This window comes from Muntiacus reevesi, chromosome 17 (genome assembly GCF_963930625.1).
Source record: "Muntiacus reevesi chromosome 17, mMunRee1.1, whole genome shotgun sequence".
In the NCBI taxonomy this organism is placed as follows: Eukaryota; Metazoa; Chordata; class Mammalia; order Artiodactyla; family Cervidae; genus Muntiacus; species Muntiacus reevesi.
The window spans coordinates 21,569,900-21,594,739 of record NC_089265.1 but is presented as its reverse complement, the minus strand read 5'-3'; the positions used below and the strand labels follow the sequence as shown (position 1 = coordinate 21,594,739).

General features: G+C 44.1%; 2 protein-coding genes and 1 pseudogene across 2 annotated transcripts; all 3 read right to left on the bottom strand.

The window, feature by feature from the left end:
- Nucleotides 1-6,460: 6,460 nt before the first annotated feature.
- Nucleotides 6,461-7,047, bottom strand: LOC136148408 (interferon tau-like; annotated as a pseudogene).
- An 8,045-nt stretch (nt 7,048-15,092) lies between these two features.
- Nucleotides 15,093-15,680, bottom strand: LOC136148416 (interferon tau). Its single transcript, XM_065907945.1, has one exon. It carries the CDS (start codon nt 15,678-15,680, stop codon nt 15,093-15,095), a length of 588 nt encoding a protein of 195 aa, XP_065764017.1.
- An 8,046-nt stretch (nt 15,681-23,726) lies between these two features.
- On the bottom strand, nt 23,727-24,314 carry LOC136148417 (interferon tau). Its single transcript, XM_065907947.1, has one exon. It carries the CDS (start codon nt 24,312-24,314, stop codon nt 23,727-23,729), a length of 588 nt encoding a protein of 195 aa, XP_065764019.1.
- Nucleotides 24,315-24,840: the final 526 nt, after the last annotated feature.

Here is a 24,840-nt window from a genome sequence, read left to right as displayed (position 1 = left end):
GCTGTGCCAATATCCCCACCAGGAATCCAGGATCTTTCTGGTGCACTTAAGTTTGAAGATTCTAAACCAAAATAATTAATTGTATTTCCAACTTTGCCTCACTCACAAGGTAGTTTTCACCTCTAATAGCACTTTTACTTTGGAATGACACTGTCCTCAGCCCAAACTCTCTAGTATTCACTCGTGAGGGCAGGCTTAGTACATCCTGAGGACTTCAGAAGTCTACTGTGGTGGGGGGGGGGGTTTCTCTTTGTTTGCGAAATCATTGATCTTCTAGGATCCCCACCCTTTCCCTGGAGACTTTCTGTGAAGGACCGGAGTTCTCAGTGATGACCTCCCCTTCTAACCTGTGTCCCCAGGTGTTAAGGGTCAGCAACCCTAAGATGCTGAGAGCTAAACTCCGTTTTTGTATGTAGGTGGAGGCATTATCCATTTGCAACTGTTACAACTTTAGGAGCAATTTTTATTTTGCCACTACTTCTTTTAATGTTCAAATCTTTTACTTAATCTGTCGAACGTTTGTTTTGCTCAGAATTTCTGAGTTGGCTATAGCAAATTCAGTGATGCTGTTATATATTATTAGAGGCTTATATCACAGAAATCAGTGACCTTTAGTTGTTCGTGCAGTACATCCTTCTGTTGGGCTGACTTGCCTATCCATCTCTGTCTCGAGCTCAGAATGCAGAGTCATGAGGCCAGGTTGTGTCAGAGAGAAATAGCCTTGCTTCTTTACTTACGTATGGTGTTTCATTGTAAATTTAAATAGCAACGAAAGATGTAGGAACTTAGATTTTACATAATCATTTGCTGGTCGAAGTTTGTCTCTATCCTCCTGGATTACGTTCCATTTCATCGTAGGGTTAATACAAAGGGGAATAAAAGAATGGAAGAGGGGTTTCACCTCATTTCTTTAATTTCCAAGACTTGAGATACTTTGCTTGTCATTTCAACTTTCCCAGAAAAACGATAGTTGTTTGTGGGCAAAAATAAACCCTGTATATCTGAACAGCATGAAAGTGAAGAAGGGTAAGTGACTTTTCTGCTGACAAAATGGTAAAGTGTAAGTTAAATATAAAAAGAGCTCACTCAAACAGTGGAAAAATCACAATATTTGAAGGATGTTAAACTGTCACAAAGACAGGCATGAGTGCGTGCTAAGTTGCTTCTGTCACGTCTGACTCTTTGGGACCCAATGGACAGGCTCTCCTGTCCATGGGATTCTCCCTGCAATAACACTGGAGTGGGTTGCCATTTCCTCCACCAGGGGATCTTCCCGACCCAGGGATCAAACCCAGCTCTCTTAAGTCTCCTGCAGTGGCAGGTGGGTTCTCTAGCACTAGTGCCACCTGGGAAGCCCCCACAAAGACAGCCAGATATGTCCAAAACTATCCATGTAGTCTTGCCCCCAAAAATGTCTCCAAAGTGTTGACAGAAGAAAGAAAGAAGCCCAGAACTTACTTAACATACAGAAGAAGCAAATGACAACCCAGTTCAGTTTTCTTGCCTGGAGAATTCTATGGACCGAGGAACCTGGTGGGTAGAGTACAGTTCAGTCAGTAGCTCAGTTGCGTCTGACTCTTGCGACCCCATGGACCGCAGCACAGCAGGCCTCCCTCTCCATCACCCACTTCTGGAGTTTACTCAAACTCATGTCCATTGAGTTGGTGAATACATCCAGCCATCTCATCCTCGGTTGTCCCCTTCTCCTCATGCCTTCAATCTTTCCCAGCGTGAGGGTCTTTTCAAGGAGTCAGGTCTTCGCATCAGTTGGTCAAAGTATTGGAGTTTCAACTTCAACATCAGTCTTTCCAAAGAATATTCAGGACTGATTTCTTTTAGGATGCACTGGTTGGATCTCCTTGCAGTCCAACGGACTCTCAAGAGTCTTCTTTAACACCACACGTCAAAGCATCATTCTTTGGCGATCGGCTTTCTTCATATTCCAACTCTCACATCCATACGTGACCACTGGAAAAACCATACCTTGTTGTTGGCAAAGTAATGCCTCTGCTTTTTAATATGCTCTCTAGGTTGGTCGTAAGTGACAAATGTGGTCCACTGGAGAGGGGAATGGCAAACCACTTCAGTATTCTTGCCTTGAGAACCCCATGAACAGTATGAAAAGGGTACAGTCCACGGAGCTGCAAACAAGTCATACTAAATTGAGCAAATGACATGTATTTAACCTACAAATTAGAGATCTCTGAGAGTGTCGGTTCCTAGGCAGATTGATAAGAAGTCTAGGATCCCCAAGGTCGAGAGAAGGGTCTGGCACTCTCCAGGAGGATGTAGGGTACTGGAGTTCTCAAGGAGGAGAAAAGAACAAATTATTTCCTCGATTGGTTTGTCTTAGTCAATAGAACAATGTTTCTTCCTCGAGGACATGTTTCTCTTTAACAAGAAGCTGCTGACTTATCTTAACATGTACATTGTTGTAGTGGGATGAGTAAGATTTTTCTATCCTTAGTTCTAATCCCATTATCTGAAAATGTATATTGTAGAAGTGGGTCTAGTAAGATCTGTAAATCATCAAACATTCTTTTGATTTATTGTAATAACCAATTTAAAAAGTATATAGCTCCCTTTAAGGCTAGCAAATGGGGCACACTCCATCCCCCTTCTGATGTCTGTATCAGAAGATTTCTCTGTCCCTTTTTATACTTTAATAAAACTCTGCTATACAAAAGCTCTGAGTGATGAAGCCTGGTCCCTGGTTCCGAAGCTAAATGACCTTCTTCTGAAATCACAAATCCAACATCATTCATCAAAAACCATCAGTCCTCTCATCCATTCATTGGAGAGAAGTAATCTAAAGATAGTGTCTGTAATGTGAAGCAGAGATCTGAGAGATCTAATCTATATTGAAGCCCTTCCCTACTACTTAATCAGTATAGACAGACAGACAAACACACACACACATACTCACTCTATCTCTCTCTTCCTGGTTAACTTCCTCACTTGCAGTATCCCATTACCTTACCAGTTCTCAATTCTACCCAAGTAGGTACACCCCAGATTATTGGTTGGCAACAATTATATTCTCTGAAATCCCCTTATTTGTGTCTGTGTTCTCTCTAACTACTGAGTCAAAGAGGAAGTGATGCAACGGACTTATTATTTAAAGGGACATTGAGAATTTTCTCCTGAAGTCAAGCAAAACAACGTACTCTTCAGAAAAGAGTACCTTCAAACAGGAGCTATTTCCTCAGATTCCCTTTGCTTTTCCTTATCCAGCATGCCATGAAAAAGACTCCAAGGGTGTTAAAGTATGTAAAGGAAATGATAAATCTGTAACCTTGGCCAGAGAGCAGCCTGCAAGCGAGAAACACATCCTGACCGTTCTCTCTACACAGCTACCTTAGCCCAAGACATGTCCTGCCTGAAGCTGGGAGGATTTTCCCTCTCTGAAATACACAAGCTAAGGAGGGAGGCTTTTGCAGGTTATTGGTGTCAGTTCTTTCCAGGCAAGATCCTCCTTGAGCTCTGAAGAAAATGCTCATTGAAGAAGACAGACTTCTGCCTAGAAGAGCAAGAAGCCCATTCTAGACTTGATCAATGTCCTAGTCCATCATGGCCAGTAGGTGGCACACTTCCTCTGTAATTGTTTTCATAGCCTCCAGAGGAAAAGGGATCCTGCTTTTTAGTTCATTCTGGCCAAGGCTGTTGTTAACAGGATTATAACAAGGACTTTCTCTCATTCCCAAAAGTATTCATCACAAGAAAAACAATAACCTCTTACATGAGAGTTTCTGAAAAGCCTAGAACTTTGACTCAATCATTTTACTGGTGGCTTTGCACTCTTAGAGCTTCCCTTGTGGCTCAGACAGTAAAGAATCTGCCTCCAAAGTGGGAGAACCAGCTTTGATCCCTGGGTGGGGCAGATCCCCTGGAGAAGGAAATGGCAATCCACTGCAGTTTTCTGCCTGGAGAATCCCATAGACAAAGGAGCCTCGTGGGCTACGCTCTATGGGTGACAGAGAGTTGGCAGGACTGAGTGACTATACTTTCCACTCACCACAAAGAAACAGGAAAGAGTTGTATGAATGGCTGGTGCAGGGGAAGGAGGAGTGAATCTGGAAAGCATACTGGGAATTGCTCCATTGTCAGGAAGTACAGGCATACTTTGTTTTATCCCATTTCATAGATAATTGGATTTCTTACAAATTGAAGCTTTGTGAGGACCCCGTGTCAAACAAGTCTATCAATGCCATTTTCAACAGCCCTTGCACACTCCGTGTCTTTGTGCCACACTGCAGTGATTCTCAGGATAGGTCAAACTTTCACCGGCAAAATAATTGGAAGGTCCAGATGATCACTGGTGATTTTTAGCAATAAAGTATTTTTTAAATGAAGGTATATAAGTACGGTCAGGCCACTCAGGATGGCTGTTCTCTTACTCTCTGTACATCCCCTGCCCCCCCAGTACGGCCTATACACATGACTGGCTTTTCTATGTACTTGTCTGAGGCCCCAGATTTCATCTTTTTCTCAAAGGGGTGGTGAGGGGCATGTCCCTCTACCACTTTCTATGATAATAAATGAGCCCCCCGATCTCACTCCCACTAGGACTGGCAATCTCCTCCTCCACCCCCTCTCCCTCCTTCCCATTCCCCACTTCCCCACCCTCTACTCCCCACCCCTCCATTGCTCTCAGAATGAAGCCTGTCACCATGTATTCACACTTCCCAGCACCAGTGCACCACACATGGTGGGGTGTGTCTCCAGGACATTGCTTCAGACATGTAAGTGCCTCCCGTCCATTAAACTTCTGTTCTTGACGGCAGATTCTCTCTTTGGTCTCGAAGCTGGGCAAACATAGGTCTTGTAAGCCTGCAGGGTGCAACCCAACAATTGGTGGCAGCCAGGAGGTGGCAGAAACTCCTGTGAGTGCCAAGGTCCAGGATGGGGAATGGAAAGTTATTGGGGGCATCCACTAGCATGTGGGGCCCAAAAGTTGCTGGCTGTAATCCCAAAACTGTAGGGTATTCCTGAAGTGGCCATCCGCTCCCATACAGTGCCCAAGAACTTCAGGGGGAATCCCAGAAGCAACAGGAAAATCCCTGGGTGCTGTCCACTAGTCCATGGGGCCTTTGGGTGGCCGTCCTTGATGAGTGGGGGCTGTGCAGCGATCTGTAGTACAATGTCTTCTTCTAGCTCTGCTCCTGTATCAAAGTGAGCAGTTTGTATTTGGTTAAGTCAGCTTGCTGGAAGGAACTGGTATTTCTCTTGTGCCTTTGCCATGTAAGTGATCTATCTGGCTCTCAGGCACTTGAATGGTCTTTGATCTCTAAGAGTAAGGAGAAAAAAGTGCTTTAGGTAAATTCTATGGAAATCATCATGTTTAGGTAATGTTTATCTAAAATAGTCTCCCCAGATTTTGGTAACTTGAAAGTAAGTTAAGAGAATTCATTGACTTTCTGTGCTGTGTGATTAGTAATGTTGCACTCTTTGGAACCCAATGGGCTGCAGCCCTCCAGCCTCCTCTGTCCATGGGGATTCTTTAGACAGCAATACTGGAGTGGGTTGCCTAAGCCTCCTCCTGGGGTCTTCCCAACCCAAGTCTCCTGCATTGCAGGCAGTTTCTTTACCAACTGAACCACCAGGGAAGCCCAAGAATACTGCACAAGGTACGAAACCTATCGCTTCTCCAGGTGATCTTCCTGACCCAGGAATTAAACAGGGGTCTTCAGCTCGCAGGCACATTCTTTACCAGCTGAGCTACCAGGGAAGCCCTACAGGTAGCTTAGAAAGGACATATAATATTATTTGTCTTTCCAGCATCATTTGGACCTAAAGCTTCCCGTGTGAGGACATTCTTTTCCCTTACTTTTCTTTGCAGTCTTTGGTAAAATTGAAAGAAAATAATACTATTTTTATGTCCTCTTCTCTGTAAGACTGAGAGTGTCCATGCAGTAGGAACGACATTTGCTTTATTCACTTGTATTCCTTGCTGACAATTACACAGTCTGTTACGTAGGTACTCAATATATATGTATAATATGAATGGAACGAATGAATAAATCAATGTAAACACCCATTCTATAATAAAGTTTTAAAATGAGGGTGTGAATTTTCATTTTTGAGTAAAGAAACTCGTTTTCTTTGACTTCATAAATAGAACAAAGTACAAATTTAGTAACACGAAATTGTAAACACGTTTTAGAAATTTTAACATGATGTACAGATGACATGTAACTTTACAAATTTCCTAATATTTTACGTATGTTAGATGCAAGAAGAAATAATAAATCAACAACAGATACCATCAGGGCAGGCATCACTTAAGGACTCATGCCCGTACAGCTGAATACATTTATAGCTACTTGCTTATTCCTGCTGACAAAGTATCGGCTAAAGGAATTCAATGCATTTGGTGGCTAAAGCAGAAATCAGAGTCTTCTGAAATGAACACAGGTGAGTGTATGAGGGTGATGTGGCATCTTAGTCGGTGAGAGTCATCTCAAGGTGAGTTCAGATCTCCACCCATCTTTCTTAACCTTTTTTGCAACCTGGATATTGAAGAGAGAGCTCTCATCATCTCCAAATGGACGATTTGCCAGGCACAGTCGCTATATTCCTTCTCTTGCAGGTAGTCATGGATTCCCTGGAAGTACCTCTTCACGGTCATAGTGGGGCCCATCCTTCCCAGGTCAGAGTCTTTCTCTCCCATCACCTGCCCCAGGCAGGCATCCAGGTCGTCCAGCTGCTGATAGAGTCCAGTGCAGAGCTGCTCCAGGATGGTGGTGTCCGAGGCAGCAGAGGAGCGCTCTGTGTGGAAGAGGTTGAAGCATTGCTGGAGCATCTCGTGGAGCACAGAGAAGGCCTGGTCCTTCTGAAGCTGACTGCCCTCCACCATCTCCTGGGGAAGACCGAAGTCTTTTCTGTCCTGCAGACAGGAGTGAGGGGAGAGTCTCCTCATTGGCCCAGGAGCCTGAGGTTCTGCCTGCCAAGCAGCACATGGTACTGAGACAGCTCACAGCCCAAGGATCCTCCCGGGCCATAGCTGACCAGCACCAGGGCCATCAGTAGAGAGAGCACGAAGGCCATGGAGAAGATGAGGCTGCTGCTGGCCTGGCGGAGACGGTGTCTGCTGGGACCGTCAGGTAGGGGTCTGATGACAATCATTCGAAGCTAGGCTTTTAAGTAGGAAGTTGGTACTCGTCCGACAATTTCTCTCCCACTTCCCCTTTGTGGTGTCATTTAGATATTTTCTCTTTGGCCTAGAGTATGTAGTTGAACTAAACTCTTAATTTTTACCGTAGAAGTTTAATTTTCCCAATAAAATTTGGATTTGTCAATGTAAATGTGTATCAATTAAATGAGAAACTATATAAAGGCTGAAGTTATGTAAGTATGTAAAGACTTAGAGATCTGTACATAGTTATTATGTACCAATTTAAGTGTAATATAGATAAGAATTGCTATTGCTTAGATTATGTCAAACCCATAATTTTCCCTTGATTCTTAACTGCATTTTTCCATCCTTATCGTACACATAGGAATTCAGAGTCACTCAGGCCATATTGGTTTCTGTATTTGTCTTCTTGTAATCGAGAGTGAATGAGCTACTCTGCTGTTTCTGTTCTTTAGAGAATGTTCATTCAGGTTCCTGAGATTACATTTCACTGGGGCCACAAGGTCCTGAGGCGTGGAGCATCTCCTGCCATATCAGTAAACCAGGATGATAAACAGTCAAGAGTCTCCAAGCCCTCCAGGGCCCTCAGGAAGGGGAAATACACCTGTGGGCTAACAGCTACCAAATTGCAGCTACTCCCTAAGGTTAGCCCAAGGCAACTCAGGATGTGATAAAATGCAAGATGCAAGAACAGACAAGGGAAAATGCCCCAGGAGAGCTGAAATGCATGAAAGGAATGTTTGCAGTGAGCCCAGACACTTGGCTCTTCACATACATAGGAAAAGTGCTGAATTCCATAAGTTGAGATAGCTGGTTTTCTTTAATTCTCAAAGATACTTTGATGTTCACACTACATCCACTTTCTTGAAAATTCCTGTATAAGCTGACTCTTCCCCTCAGTTCCTTGGAGCAATCTCTCAGGGTGAATTGATGTACTGCCTCCCAAATTCCCACCAAATAAAGCATAACTCTCAACTTTTAGGTTGTCACTATGTCTCTCTTTTTTGTAAATTAACTTATTTATTTTAATTGGAGGCTAATTACTTTACAATATTGTAGCGGTTTTGCCATCCATTGACATGAATCACCCATGGGTTTACATGTGCCCCCCATCCTGAACCCCCCTCGTGCCTCCTTCCCTGTGCCATCCCTCCGTGTGGTCCCAGCACACCAGCCCTGAGCGCCCTGTCCCATTCAATGAACCTGGACTGGCGATCTGCTTCACATACGGTAATATACATATTTCAATGCTATTCTCTCAGATTATCCCACCTCACCTTCTTGCGTGGAATCCAAAATTCTGTTCTTGACATCTGTGTCTCTTTTGCTGTTTTTCTTTCTGACTTACTTCCCTCTGTATAATAGGCTCCAGATCAACAGTCAGGAACAATATATGAGAGATCGTGGTTTCTTTCAACCAGCTTTTTATGGTAGATCTATACTCTTCCACAGGCTGTGCCAATATCCGCGCCAGAAATCCTGCTTCTTTTCTGGTGCATGTCGGTCTTAAGAGTCTCACTCCAAGATAATTAATTGTCTTTCCAGCACCACCTCACTCTCAAGGTGGTTAGCACTTCTGGTAGCACTTTTCCTCTGGAATGACAGTGTCCTCAGCCCAAACTCTCTAGTATTCACTGGTGAGGGCAGGCTTAGTACATCCTGAGGACCTCAGAATTCTACTGTGGTGGGGAGGGGGGGGGGTTGTCCCTTTGTTTGTAAAATCATTGATCTTCTAGGATCCCCACCCTTTCCCTGGAGTCTTTCTGTGAAGGACCGGAGTTTTCAGTGATGACCTCCCCTTCTAACCTGTGTCCCCAGGTATTTAAGGGTCAGGAACCCTAAGATGCTGAGAGCTAAAGTCTGTTTTTGTATGTAGGTGGAGGCATTATCGATTTGCAACTGTTACAACTTTAGGAGCAATTTTTATTTTGCCACTACTGCTTTTAATGTTCAAATCTTTGACTTAATCTGTTGAATGTTTGTTTTGCTCACAATTCCTGAGTTGGCCATAGCAAATTCAGTGATGCTGTTATATACTATTAGAGGCTTATATCACAGAAATCAGTGACCTTTAGTTGTTCGTGCAGTACATCCTTCTGTTGGGCTGACTTGCCTATCCATCTCTGTCTCGAGCTCAGAATGCAGAGCCATGAGGCCAGGCTGTGTCAGAGAGAAATAGCCTTGCTTCTTTACTTACGTATGGTGTTTCATTGTAAATTTAAGTAGCAACAAAAGATGTAGGAACTTAGATTTTACATAGTCATTTGCTGGTCGAAGTTTGTCTCTATCCTCCTGGATTACGTTCCATTTCATCGTAGGGTTAATACAAAGGGAAATAAAAGAATGGAAGAGGGGTTTCACCTCATTTCTTTAATTTTCAAGACTTGAGATATTTTGCTTGTCATTTCAACTTTCCCAGAAAAACGATAGTTGTTTGTGGGCAAAAATAAAACCTGTATATCTGAACAGCATGAAAGTGAAGAAGGGCAAGTGACTTTTCTGCTGACAAAATGGCAAAGTGTAAGTTAAATATAAAAAGAGCTCAGTCAAACAGGGGAAGGATCACAATATTTGAAGGATGTTAAACAGTCACAAAGACAGGCAGGCGTGTGTGCTAAGTCACTTCCGGCATGTCTGACTCCTTGGGACCCAATGGACAGCCTCCCCTGTCCATGGGATTCTCCCTGCAATAACAAAGGAGTAGGTTGCCGTTTCCTCCACCAGGGGATCTTCCCGACCCAGGGATCAAACCTAGGTCTTTTACGTCTCCTGCAGTGGCAGTTGGGTTCTTTAGCACCAGTGCCACCTGGGAAGCCTCCACAAAGACAGCCAGAGGTGTCCAAATATTATCCATGTAGTCTTGCCCCCAAAAGTGTCCCCAAAGTGTGACAGAAGAAAGAAAGAAGCCCAGAACTTTCTTAACATACAGAAGAAGGAAATGACAACCCAGTCCAGTTTTCTTGCCTGGAGAATTCCATGGACCGAGGAACCTGGTGGGTAGAGTACAGTTCAGTCAGTAGCTCAGTTGTGTCTGAGTCTTGGGACCCCATGGACCGCAGCACAGCAGGCCTCCCTCTCCATCACCCACTTCTGGAGTTTACTCAAACTCATGTCCATCGAGTCGGTGATGCCGTCCAGCCATCTCATCCTCTGTCGTCCCCTTCTCCTCCTGCCCTCAATCTTTCCCGGCATCAAGGTCTTTTCAAAGGAGTCAGCTCTTCGCATGAGGTGGCCAAAGTATTGGAGTTTCAGCTTCAACATCAGTCCTACCAATGAACACCCAGGACTGATCTCCTTTAGGATGCACTTGTTGGATCTCCTTGCAGTCCAAGGGACTCTCAAGAGTCTTCTCTAACACCACAGTTCAAAAGCGTCATTCTTCGGTGCTCAGCTTTCTTCATATTCCAACTCTCACATCCATACGTGGCCGCTGGAAAAACCATACCTTGACTAGATAGAACTTTGTTGGCAAAGTAATGTCTCTGCTTTTTAATATGCTCTCTAGGTTGGTTGTAAGTGACAAATGTGGTCCCCTGGAGAGGGGAATGGCAAACCACTTCAGTATTCTTGCCTTGAGAACCCCATGAGCAGTATGAAAAGGGTACAGTTCACGGAGCTGCAAAAGAGTCATACTCAACTGAGCAACTGACATGTATTTAACCTGCAAATTAGAGATCTCTGAGAGTGTCAGTTCCTAGGCAGATTGATAAGAAGTCTAGGATCCCCAAGGTCGAGAGAAGGGTCTGGCACTCTCCAGGAGGATATAGGGTTCTGGAGTTCTCAAGGAGGAGAAAAGAACAAACTTTTTCCCTACTTTGCTTTGTCTTAGTCAACAGAACAATGTATTTTATTCGAGGGCATGTTTCTCCTTCAAAAGCTGCTGACTTATCTTAACATGTACATTGTTGTAGTGGGATGAGTAAGATCTTTCTATTCTTAGTTCTAATCCCATTATCTTAATTTGTATATTGTAGAAGTGAGTCTAGTAAGATCTGTAAACCATGAGACATTCTTTTGCTTTATTGTAATAACCAATTTAAAAAGTATATAGCTCCCTTTAAGGCTAGCAAGTGGGGCACTCTCCATCCCCCTTCTGATGTCTATATCAGAAGATTCTCTGTCCCTTTTTATCCTTTAATAAAACTCTGCTATACAAAAGCTCTGAGTGATCAAGCCTGGTCCCTGGTTCCAAAGCTAAATCGTCTTCTTCTGAAATCACAAATCCAGCCACATTCATCAAAAACCATCAGTCCTCTCATCCATTCATTGGAGAGAAGCAATCTAAAGACGGAGTCTGTAATGTGAAGCAGAGATTTGAGAGATCTAATCTATATTGAAGCCCTTCCCTACTACTTAATCAGTATAGACAGACACACACACACACACACACGCACACATAATTTCTCTCTCTCTCTCTCTCTCTCTCTCTTCCTGGTTAACTTCCTCAATTGCAGTATCCCATTACCTTACCAGTTCTCAATTCTTCCCAAGTAGGTACACTCCAGGTTATTGGTTGGCAACAATTGTATTCTCTGAAATCCCCTAATTTGTGTCTGTGTTCTCTCTTACTACTGAGTCAAAGAGGAAGGGATGCAACGCACTCATTATTCAAAGGGACATTGAGAATTTTCTCCTGAAGTCAAGCAACGAACAACGTACTCTTCAGAAAAGAGTACCTTCAAACAGGAGCTGTTTCCTCTGATTCCCTTTGCTTTTCCTTATCCAGCATGCCATGAAAAAGACTCCAAGGGTGTTAAAGGATGTAAAGCAAATGATAAATCTGTAACCTTGGCTAGAGAGCAGCCTGCAAGCGAGAAACACATCCTGACCGTTCTCTCTACACAGCTACCTTAGCCCAAGACATGTCCTGCCTGAAGCTGGGAGGATTTTCCCTCTCTGAAAAACATAAGCTAAGGAGGGAGGATTTTGCAGGTTATGGGTGTCAGTTCTTTCCAGGCAAGATCCTCCTTGAGCTCTGAAGAAAATGCTCATTGAAGAAGACAGACTTCTGCCTAGAAGAGCAAGAAGCCCTTTCTAGACTTGATCAATGTCCTAGTCCATCATGGCCAGTAGGTGGCACACTTCCTCTGTAATTGTTTTCATAGCCTCCAGAGGAAAAGGGATCCTGCTTTTTAGTTCATTCTGGCCAAGGCTGTTGTTAACAGGATTATAACAAGGACTTTCTCTCATTCCCAAAAGTATTCATCACAAGAAAAACAATAACCTCTTACATGAGAGTTTCTGAAAAGCCTAGAACTTTGACTCAATCATTTTACTGGTGGCTTTGCACTCTTAGAGCTTCCCTTATGGCTCAGACAGTAAAGAATCTGCCTCCAAAGTGGGAGAACCAGCTTTGATCCCTGGGTGGGGCAGATCCCCTGGAGAAGGAAATGGCAATCCACTGCAGTTTTCTGCCTGGAGAATCCCATAGACAAAGGAGCCTGGTGGGCTATGGTTCATGGGTGACAGAGAGTTGGCAGGAGTGAGTGACTACACTTTTCACTCACCACAAAGAAACAGGAAAGAGTTGTATGAATGGCTGGTGCAAGGGAAGGAGGAGTGAATCTGGAAAGCATACTGGGAATTGCTACATTGTGAGGAAGTACAGGCATACTTTGTTTTATCCCATTTCATAGATAATTGGATTTCTTACAAATTGAAGTTTTGCGAGGACCCCGTGTCAAACAAGTCTATCAATGCCATTTTCAACAGCCCTTGCACACTCCGTGTCTTTGTGCCACACTGCAGTGATTCACAGAATAGGTCAAACTTTCACCGGCAAAATAATTGGAAGGTCCAGATGATCACTGGTGATTTTTAGCAATAAAGTATTTTTTAAATGAAGGTATATAAGTATGGTCAGGCCACTCAGGATGGCTGTTCTCTTATTCTCTGTACATCCCATGTCCCCCCAGTACGGCCTGTACACATGACTGGCTTTTCTATGTACTTGTCCGAGGCCCCAGATTTCATCTTTTTCTCAAAGGGGTGGTGAGGGGCATGTCCCTCTACCACTTTCTATGATAATAAATGAGCCCCCCTGATCTCACTCCCACTCGGACTGGCAATCTCCTCCCACACCCCCCTCTCCCTCCTTCCCATTCCCCACTTCCCCACCCTCTACTCCCCACCCCTCCATTGCTCTCAGAATGAAGCCTGTCACCATGTATTCACACTTCCCAGCACCAGTGCACCACACATTGTGGGGTGTGTCTCCAGGACATTGCTTCAGACATGTAAGTGCCTCCCGTCCATTAAACCTCTGTTCTTGACGGCAGAATCTCTCTTTGGTCTCGAAGCTGGGCAAACATAGGTCTTGTAAGCCTGCAGGGTACAACCCAACAATTGGTGGCAGCCAGGAGGTGGCAGAAACTCCTGTGAGTGCCAAGGTCCAGGATGGGGAATGGAAAGTTATTGGGGGCATCCACTAACATGTGGGGCCCAAAAGTTGCTGGCTGTAATCCCAAAACTGTAGGGTATTCCTCAAGTGGCCATCCACTCCCGTACGGTGCCCAAGAACTTCAGGGGGAATCCCAGAAGCAACAGGAAAATCCCTGGGTGGCTGTCCACTAGTCCATGGGGCCTTTGGGTGGCTGTCCTTGATGAATGGGGGCTGCGCAGAGATCGGGAGAACAATGGCTTCTGCTAGCTCTGCTACTGTATCAAAGTGAGGAGTTTGTATTTGGTTAAGTCAGCTTGCTGGAAGGAATTGGTATTTCTCTTGTGCCTTTGCCATGTAAGTGATCTATCTGGCTCTCTGGAACTTGAATGGTCTCTGATCTCTAAGAGTAAGGAGAAAAAAGTGCTTTTAGGTAAATTCTATGAAAATAATCATATATAGGTAATGTTTATCTAAAATAGTCTCCCCAGAATTTGGTAACTTGAAAGTAAGTTAAGAGAATTCATTGACTTTCTGTGCTGTGTGATTAGTAATGTTGCACTCTTTGGGACCCAATGGGCTGCAGCCCTCCAGCCTCCTCTGTCCATGGGGATTCTTTAGACAACAGTACTGGAGTGGGTTGCCTAACCTTCCTCCTGGCATCTTCCCAACCCAGGTCTCCTGCATTGCAGGCAGTTTCTTTACCAACTGAACCACCAGGGAAGCCCAAGAATACTGCTCGGGGTACGAAACCTATCCCTTCTCCAGGTGATCTTCCTGACCCAGGAGTTGAACAGGGGTCTTCAGCTCTGCAGGCGCATTCTTTACCAGCTGAGCTACCAGGGAAGCCCTACAGGTAGCTTAGAAAGGACATAGAATATTATTTGTCTTTCCAGCATCATTTGGACCTAAAGCTTCCCGTGTGAGGACATTCTTTTCCCTTACTTTTCTTTGCAGTCTTTGGTAAAATTGAAAGAAAATAATACTATTTTTATGTCCTCTTCTCTGTAAGACTGAGAGTGTCCATGCAGTAGGAACGACATTTGCTTTATTCACTTGTATTCCTTGGTGACAATTACACAGTCTGTTATGTAGGTACTCAATATATATGAATAATATGAATGGAACGAATGAATAAATCAATGTAAACACCCATTCTATAATAAAGTTTTAAAATGAGGGTGTGAATTTTCATTTTTGAGTAAAGAAACTCATTTTCTTTGACTTCATAAATAGAACAAAGTACAAATTTAGTAACACGAAATTGTAAACATGTTTTAGCAATTTTAATATGATGTACAGATGACATGTAACTTTACAAATTTCCTAATATTTTACGTATGTTAGATGCAAGAAGAAATAATAAATCAACAACAGATACCATCAGGGCAGGCATCACTTAAGGACTCATGCCCGTACAGCTGAATACATTTATAGCTACTTGCTTATCCCTGCTGACAAAGTATCGGCTAAAGGAATTCAATGCATTTGGTGGCTAAAGCAGAAATCAGAGTCTTCTGAAATGAACACAGGTGAGTGTATGAGGGTGATGTGGCATCTTAGTCGGTGAGAGTCATCTCAAGGTGAGTTCAGATCTCCACCCATCTTTCTTAACCTTTTTTGCAACCTGGATATTGAAGAGAGAGCTCTCATCATCTCCAAATGGACGATTTGCCAGGCACAGTCGCTGTATTCCTTCTCTTGCAGGTAGTCATGGATTCCCTGGAAGTACCTCTTCACGGTCAGAGTGGGGCCCATCCTTCCCAGGTCAGAGTCTTTCTCTCCCATCACCTGCCCCAGGCAGGCATCCAGGTCGTCCAGCTGCTGATAGAGTCCAGTGCAGAGCTGCTCCAGGATGGTGGTGTCCGAGGCAGCAGAGGAGCGCTCTGTGTGGAAGAGGTTGAAGCATTGCTGGAGCATCTCGTGGAGCACAGAGAAGGCCTGGTCCTTCTGAAGCTGACTGCCCTCCACCATCTCCTGGGGAAGACCGAAGTCTTTTCTGTCCTGCAGACAGGAGTGAGGGGAGAGTCTCTTCATTTGGCCCAGGAGCCTGAGGTTCCGCCTGCCAAGCAGCACATGGTACTGAGACAGCTCACAGCCCAAGGATCCTCCCGGGCCATAGCTGACCAGCACCAGGGCCATCAGTAGAGAGAGCACGAAGGCCATGGAGAAGATGAGGCTGCTGCTGGCCTGGCGGAGACGGCGTCTGCTGGGACCGTCAGGTAGGGGTCTGATGACAATCATTCGAAGCTAGGCTTTTAAATAGGAAGTCGGTACTCGTCCGACAATTTCTCTCCCACTTCCCCTTTGTGGTGTCATTTAGATATTTTCTCTTTGCCCTAGAGTATGTAGTTGAGCTAAACTCTTAATTTTTACCGTAGAAGTTTAATTTTCCCAATAAAATTTGGATTTGTCAATGTAAATGTGTATCAATTAAATGAGAAACTATATAAAGGCTGAAGTTATGTAAGTATGTAAAGACTTAGAGATCTGTACATAGTTATTATGTACCAATTTAAGTGTAATATAGATAAGAATTGCTATTGCTTAGATTATGTCAAACCCATAATTTTCCCTTGATTCTTAACTGCATTTCTCCATCCTTATCGTACACATAGGAATTCAGAGTCACTCAGGCCATATTGGTTTCTGTATTTGTCTTCTTGTAATCGAGAGTGAATGAGCTACTCTGCTGTTTCTGTTCTTTAGAGAACGTTCATTCAGGTTCCTGAGATTCCATTTCACTGGGGCCACAAGGTCTTGAGGCGTGGAGTGTTTCCTGCCATACCAGTAAACCAGGATGATAAACAGTCAAGAGTCTCCAAGCCCTCCAGGGCCCTCAGGAAGGGGAAATACACCTGTGGGCTAACAGCTACCAAATTGCAGCTACTCCCTAAGGTTAGCCCAAGGCAACTCAGGATGTGAAAAAATGCAAGATGCAAGAAAGTGCAACGGAAAATGCCCCAGGAGAGCTGAGATGCATGAAAGGAATGTTTGCAGTGAGCCCAGACACTTGGCTCTTCACATACATAGGAAAAGTGCTGAATTCCATAAGTTGAGATAGCTGGTTTTCTTTAATTCTCAAAGATACTTTGATGTTCACACTACATCCACTTTCTTGAAAATTCCTGTATAAGCTGACTCTTCCCCTCAGTTCCTTGGAGCAATCTCTCAGGGTGAATTGATGTACTGCCTCCCAAATTCCCACCAAATAAAGCATAACTCTCAACTTTTAGGTTGTCACTATGTCTCTCTTTTTTGTAAATTAACTTATTTATTTTAATTGGAGGCTAATTACTTTACAATATTGTAGCGGTTTTGCCATCCATTGACATGAATCACCCATGGGTTTACATGTGCCCCCCATCCTGAACCCCCCTCGTGCCTCCTTCCCTGTGCCATCCCTCCGTGTGGTCCCAGCACACCAGCCCTGAGCGCCCTGTCCCATTCAATGAACCTGGACTGGCGATCTGCTTCACATACGGTAATATACATATTTCAATGCTATTCTCTCAGATTATCCCACCTCACCTTCTTGCGTGGAATCCAAAATTCTGTTCTTGACATCTGTGTCTCTTTTGCTGTTTTTCTTTCTGACTTACTTCCCTCTGTATAATAGGCTCCAGATCAACAGTCAGGAACAATATATGAGAGATCGTGGTTTCTTTCAACCAGCTTTTTATGGTAGATCTATACTCTTCCACAGGCTGTGCCAATATCCGCGCCAGAAATCCTGCTTCTTTTCTGGTGCATGTCGGTCTTAAGAGTCTCACTCCAAGATAATTAATTGTCTTTCCAGCACCACCTCACTCTCAAGGTGGTTAGCACTTCTGGTAGCACTTTTCCTCTGGAATGACAGTGTCCTCAGCCCAAACTCTCTAGTATTCACTGGTGAGGGCAGGCTTAGTACATCCTGAGGACCTCAGAATTCTACTGTGGTGGGGAGGGGGGGGGGTTGTCCCTTTGTTTGTAAAATCATTGATCTTCTAGGATCCCCACCCTTTCCCTGGAGTCTTTCTGTGAAGGACCGGAGTTTTCAGTGATGACCTCCCCTTCTAACCTGTGTCCCCAGGTATTTAAGGGTCAGGAACCCTAAGATGCTGAGAGCTAAAGTCTGTTTTTGTATGTAGGTGGAGGCATTATCGATTTGCAACTGTTACAACTTTAGGAGCAATTTTTATTTTGCCACTACTGCTTTTAATGTTCAAATCTTTGACTTAATCTGTTGAATGTTTGTTTTGCTCACAATTCCTGAGTTGGCCATAGCAAATTCAGTGATGCTGTTATATACTATTAGAGGCTTATATCACAGAAATCAGTGACCTTTAGTTGTTCGTGCAGTACATCCTTCTGTTGGGCTGACTTGCCTATCCATCTCTGTCTCGAGCTCAGAATGCAGAGCCATGAGGCCAGGCTGTGTCAGAGAGAAATAGCCTTGCTTCTTTACTTACGTATGGTGTTTCATTGTAAATTTAAGTAGCAACAAAAGATGTAGGAACTTAGATTTTACATAGTCATTTGCTGGTCGAAGTTTGTCTCTATCCTCCTGGATTACGTTCCATTTCATCGTAGGGTTAATACAAAGGGAAATAAAAGAATGGAAGAGGGGTTTCACCTCATTTCTTTAATTTTCAAGACTTGAGATATTTTGCTTGTCATTTCAACTTTCCCAGAAAAACGATAGTTGTTTGTGGGCAAAAATAAAACCTGTATATCTGAACAGCATGAAAGTGAAGAAGGGCAAGTGACTTTTCTGCTGACAAAATGGCAAAGTGTAAGTTAAATATAAAAAGAGCTCAGTCAAACAGGGGAAGGATCACAATATTTGAAGGATGTTAAACAGTCACAAAGACAGGCAGGCGTGTGTGCTAAGTCACTTCCGGCATGTCTGACTCCTTGGGACCCAATGGACAGCCTCCCCTGTCCATGGGATTCTCCCTGCAATAACAAAGGAGTAGGTTGCCGTTTCCTCCACCAGGGGATCTTCCCGACCCAGGGATCAAACCTAGGTCTTTTACGTCTCCTGCAGTGGCAGTTGGGTTCTTTAGCACCAGTGCCACCTGGGAAGCCTCCACAAAGACAGCCAGAGGTGTCCAAATATTATCCATGTAGTCTTGCCCCCAAAAGTGTCCCCAAAGTGTGACAGAAGAAAGAAAGAAGCCCAGAACTTTCTTAACATACAGAAGAAGGAAATGACAACCCAGTCCAGTTTTCTTGCCTGGAGAATTCCATGGACCGAGGAACCTGGTGGGTAGAGTACAGTTCAGTCAGTAGCTCAGTTGTGTCTGAGTCTTGGGACCCCATGGACCGCAGCACAGCAGGCCTCCCTCTCCATCACCCACTTCTGGAGTTTACTCAAACTCATGTCCATCGAGTCGGTGATGCCGTCCAGCCATCTCATCCTCTGTCGTCCCCTTCTCCTCCTGCCCTCAATCTTTCCCGGCATCAAGGTCTTTTCAAAGGAGTCAGCTCTTCGCATGAGGTGGCCAAAGTATTGGAGTTTCAGCTTCAACATCAGTCCTACCAATGAACACCCAGGACTGATCTCCTTTAGGATGCACTTGTTGGATCTCCTTGCAGTCCAAGGGACTCTCAAGAGTCTTCTCTAACACCACAGTTCAAAAGCGTCATTCTCCGGTGCTCAGCTTTCTTCATATTCCAACTCTCACATCCATACGTGGCCGCTGGAAAAACCATACCTTGACTAGATAGAACTTTGTTGGCAAAGTAATGTCTCTGCTTTTTAATATGCTCTCTAGGTTGGTTGTAAGTGACAAATGTGGTCCCCTGGAGAGGGGAATGGCAAACCACTTCAGTATTCTTGCCTTGAGAACCCCATGAGCAGTATGAAAAGGGTACAGTTCACGGAGCTGCAAAAGAGTCATACTCAACTGAGCAACTGACATGTATTTAACCTGCAAATTAGAGATCTCTGAGAGTGTCAGTTCCTAGGCAGATTGATAAGAAGTCTAGGATCCCCAAGGTCGAGAGAAGGGTCTGGCACTCTCCAGGAGGATATAGGGTTCTGGAGTTCTCAAGGAGGAGAAAAGAACAAACTTTTTCCCTACTTTGCTTTGTCTTAGTCAACAGAACAATGTATTTTGTTCGAGGGCATGTTTCTCCTTCAAAAGCTGCTGACTTATCTTAACATGTACATTGTTGTAGTGGGATGAGTAAGATCTTTCTATTCTTAGTTCTAATCCCATTATCTTAATTTGTATATTGTAGAAGTGAGTCTAGTAAGATCTGTAAACCATGAGACATTCTTTTGCTTTATTGTAATAACCAATTTAAAAAGTATATAGCTCCCTTTAAGGCTAGCAAGTGGGGCACTCTCCATCCCCCTTCTGATGTCTATATCAGAAGATTCTCTGTCCCTTTTTATCCTTTAATAAAACTCTGCTATACAAAAGCTCTGAGTGATCAAGCCTGGTCCCTGGTTCCAAAGCTAAATCGTCTTCTTCTGAAATCACAAATCCAGCCACATTCATCAAAAACCATCAGTCCTCTCATCCATTCATTGGAGAGAAGCAATCTAAAGACGGAGTCTGTAATGTGAAGCAGAGATTTGAGAGATCTAATCTATATTGAAGCCCTTCCCTACTACTTAATCAGTATAGACAGACACACACACACACACACACGCACACATAATTTCTCTCTCTCTCTCTCTCTCTCTCTCTTCCTGGTTAACTTCCTCAATTGCAGTATCCCATTACCTTACCAGTTCTCAATTCTTCCCAAGTAGGTACACTCCAGGTTATTGGTTGGCAACAATTGTATTCTCTGAAATCCCCTAATTTGTGTCTGTGTTCTCTCTTACTACTGAGTCAAAGAGGAAGGGATGCAACGCACTCATTATTCAAAGGGACATTGAGAATTTTCTCCTGAAGTCAAGCAACGAACAACGTACTCTTCAGAAAAGAGTACCTTCAAACAGGAGCTGTTTCCTCTGATTCCCTTTGCTTTTCCTTATCCAGCATGCCATGAAAAAGACTCCAAGGGTGTTAAAGGATGTAAAGCAAATGATAAATCTGTAACCTTGGCTAGAGAGCAGCCTGCAAGCGAGAAACACATCCTGACCGTTCTCTCTACACAGCTACCTTAGCCCAAGACATGTCCTGCCTGAAGCTGGGAGGATTTTCCCTCTCTGAAAAACATAAGCTAAGGAGGGAGGATTTTGCAGGTTATGGGTGTCAGTTCTTTCCAGGCAAGATCCTCCTTGAGCTCTGAAGAAAATGCTCATTGAAGAAGACAGACTTCTGCCTAGAAGAGCAAGAAGCCCATTCTAGACTTGATCAATGTCCTAGTCCATCATGGCCAGTAGGTGGCACACTTCCTCTGTAATTGTTTTCATAGCCTCCAGAGGAAAAGGGATCCTGCTTTTTAGTTCATTCTGGCCAAGGCTGTTGTTAACAGGATTATAACAAGGACTTTCTCTCATTCCCAAAAGTATTCATCACAAGAAAAACAATAACCTCTTACATGAGAGTTTCTGAAAAGCCTAGAACTTTGACTCAATCATTTTACTGGTGGCTTTGCACTCTTAGAGCTTCCCTTATGGCTCAGACAGTAAAGAATCTGCCTCCAAAGTGGGAGAACCAGCTTTGATCCCTGGGTGGGGCAGATCCCCTGGAGAAGGAAATGGCAATCCACTGCAGTTTTCTGCCTGGAGAATCCCATAGACAAAGGAGCCTGGTGGGCTATGGTTCATGGGTGACAGAGACTTGGCAGGAGTGAGTGACTACACTTTTCACTCACCACAAAGAAACAGGAAAGAGTTGTATGAATGGCTGGTGCAGGGGAAGGAGGAGTGAATCTGGAAAGCATACTGGGAATTGCTCCATTGTGAGGAAGTACAGGCATACTTTGTTTTATCCCATTTCATAGATAATTGGATTTCTTACAAATTGAAGTTTTGCGAGGACCCCGTGTCAAACAAGTCTATCAATGCCATTTTCAACAGCCCTTGCACACTCCGTGTCTTTGTGCCACACTGCAGTGATTCACAGAATAGGTCAAACTTTCACCGGCAAAATAATTGGAAGGTCCAGATGATCACTGGTGATTTTTAGCAATAAAGTATTTTTTAAATGAAGGTATATAAGTATGGTCAGGCCACTCAGGATGGCTGTTCTCTTACTCTCTGTACATCCCATGCCCCCCCCAGTACGGCCTGTACACATGACTGGCTTTTCTATGTACTTGTCCGAGGCCCCAGATTTCATCTTTTTCTCAAAGGGGTGGTGAGGGGCATGTCCCTCTACCACTTTCTATGATAATAAATGAGCCCCCCTGATCTCACTCCCACTCGGACTGGCAATCTCCTCCCACACCCCCCTCTCCCTCCTTCCCATTCCCCACTTCCCCACCCTCTACTCCCCACCCCTCCATTGCTCTCAGAATGAAGCCTGTCACCATGTATTCACACTTCCCAGCACCAGTGCACCACACATTGTGGGGTGTGTCTCCAGGACATTGCTTCAGACATGTAAGTGCCTCCCGTCCATTAAACCTCTGTTCTTGACGGCAGAATCTCTCTTTGGTCTCGAAGCTGGGCAAACATAGGTCTTGTAAGCCTGCAGGGTACAACCCAACAATTGGTGGCAGCCAGGAGGTGGCAGAAACTCCTGTGAGTGCCAAGGTCCAGGATGGGGAATGGAAAGTTATTGGGGGCATCCACTAACATGTGGGGCCCAAAAGTTGCTGGCTGTAATCCCAAAACTGTAGGGTATTCCTCAAGTGGCCATCCACTCCCATACGGTGCCCAAGAACTTCAGGGGGAATCCCAGAAGCAACAGGAAAATCCCTGGGTGGCTGTCCACTAGTCCATGGGGCCTTTGGGTGGCTGTCCTTGATGAATGGGGGCTGCGCAGAGATCGGGAGAACAATGGCTTCTGCTAGCTCTGCTACTGTATCAAAGTGAGGAGTTTGTATTTGGTTAAGTCAGCTTGCTGGAAGGAATTGGTATTTCTCTTGTGCCTTTGCCATGTAAGTGATCTATCTGGCTCTCTGGAACTTGAATGGTCTCTGATCTCTAAGAGTAAGGAGAAAAAAGTGCTTTTAGGTAAATTCTATGAAAATAATCATATATAGGTAATGTTTATCTAAAATAGTCTCCCCAGAATTTGGTAACTTGAAAGTAAGTTAAGAGAATTCATTGACTTTCTGTGCTGTGTGATTAGTAATGTTGCACTCTTTGGGACCCAATGGGCTGCAGCCCTCCAGCCTCCTCTGTCCATGGGGATTCTTTAGACAACAGTACTGGAGTGGGTTGCCTAACCTTCCTCCTGGCATCTTCCCAACCCAGGTCTCCTGCATTGCAGGCAGTTTCTTTACCAACTGAACCACCAGGGAAGCCCAAGAATACTGCTCGGGGTACGAAACCTATCCCTTCTCCAGGTGATCTTCCTGACCCAGGAGTTGAACAGGGGTCTTCAGCTCTGCAGGCGCATTCTTTACCAGCTGAGCTACCAGGGAAGCCCTACAGGTAGCTTAGAAAGGACATAGAATATTATTTGTCTTTCCAGCATCATTTGGACCTAAAGCTTCCCGTGTGAGGACATTCTTTTCCCTTACTTTTCTTTGCAGTCTTTGGTAAAATTGAAAGAAAATAATACTATTTTTATGTCCTCTTCTCTGTAAGACTGAGAGTGTCCATGCAGTAGGAACGACATTTGCTTTATTCACTTGTATTCCTTGGTGACAATTACACAGTCTGTTATGTAGGTACTCAATATATATGAATAATATGAATGGAACGAATGAATAAATCAATGTAAACACCCATTCTATAATAAAGTTTTAAAATGAGGGTGTGAATTTTCATTTTTGAGTAAAGAAACTCATTTTCTTTGACTTCATAAATAGAACAAAGTACAAATTTAGTAACACGAAATTGTAAACATGTTTTAGCAATTTTAATATGATGTACAGATGACATGTAACTTTACAAATTTCCTAATATTTTACGTATGTTAGATGCAAGAAGAAATAATAAATCAACAACAGATACCATCAGGGCAGGCATCACTTAAGGACTCATGCCCGTACAGCTGAATACATTTATAGCTACTTGCTTATCCCTGCTGACAAAGTATCGGCTAAAGGAATTCAATGCATTTGGTGGCTAAAGCAGAAATCAGAGTCTTCTGAAATGAACACAGGTGAGTGTATGAGGGTGATGTGGCATCTTAGTCGGTGAGAGTCATCTCAAGGTGAGTTCAGATCTCCACCCATCTTTCTTAACCTTTTTTGCAACCTGGATATTGAAGAGAGAGCTCTCATCATCTCCAAATGGACGATTTGCCAGGCACAGTCGCTGTATTCCTTCTCTTGCAGGTAGTCATGGATTCCCTGGAAGTACCTCTTCACGGTCAGAGTGGGGCCCATCCTTCCCAGGTCAGAGTCTTTCTCTCCCATCACCTGCCCCAGGCAGGCATCCAGGTCGTCCAGCTGCTGATAGAGTCCAGTGCAGAGCTGCTCCAGGATGGTGGTGTCCGAGGCAGCAGAGGAGCGCTCTGTGTGGAAGAGGTTGAAGCATTGCTGGAGCATCTCGTGGAGCACAGAGAAGGCCTGGTCCTTCTGAAGCTGACTGCCCTCCACCATCTCCTGGGGAAGACCGAAGTCTTTTCTGTCCTGCAGACAGGAGTGAGGGGAGAGTCTCTTCATTTGGCCCAGGAGCCTGAGGTTCCGCCTGCCAAGCAGCACATGGTACTGAGACAGCTCACAGCCCAAGGATCCTCCCGGGCCATAGCTGACCAGCACCAGGGCCATCAGTAGAGAGAGCACGAAGGCCATGGAGAAGATGAGGCTGCTGCTGGCCTGGCGGAGACGGCGTCTGCTGGGACCGTCAGGTAGGGGTCTGATGACAATCATTCGAAGCTAGGCTTTTAAATAGGAAGTCGGTACTCGTCCGACAATTTCTCTCCCACTTCCCCTTTGTGGTGTCATTTAGATATTTTCTCTTTGCCCTAGAGTATGTAGTTGAGCTAAACTCTTAATTTTTACCGTAGAAGTTTAATTTTCCCAATAAAATTTGGATTTGTCAATGTAAATGTGTATCAATTAAATGAGAAACTATATAAAGGCTGAAGTTATGTAAGTATGTAAAGACTTAGAGATCTGTACATAGTTATTATGTACCAATTTAAGTGTAATATAGATAAGAATTGCTATTGCTTAGATTATGTCAAACCCATAATTTTCCCTTGATTCTTAACTGCATTTCTCCATCCTTATCGTACACATAGGAATTCAGAGTCACTCAGGCCATATTGGTTTCTGTATTTGTCTTCTTGTAATCGAGAGTGAATGAGCTACTCTG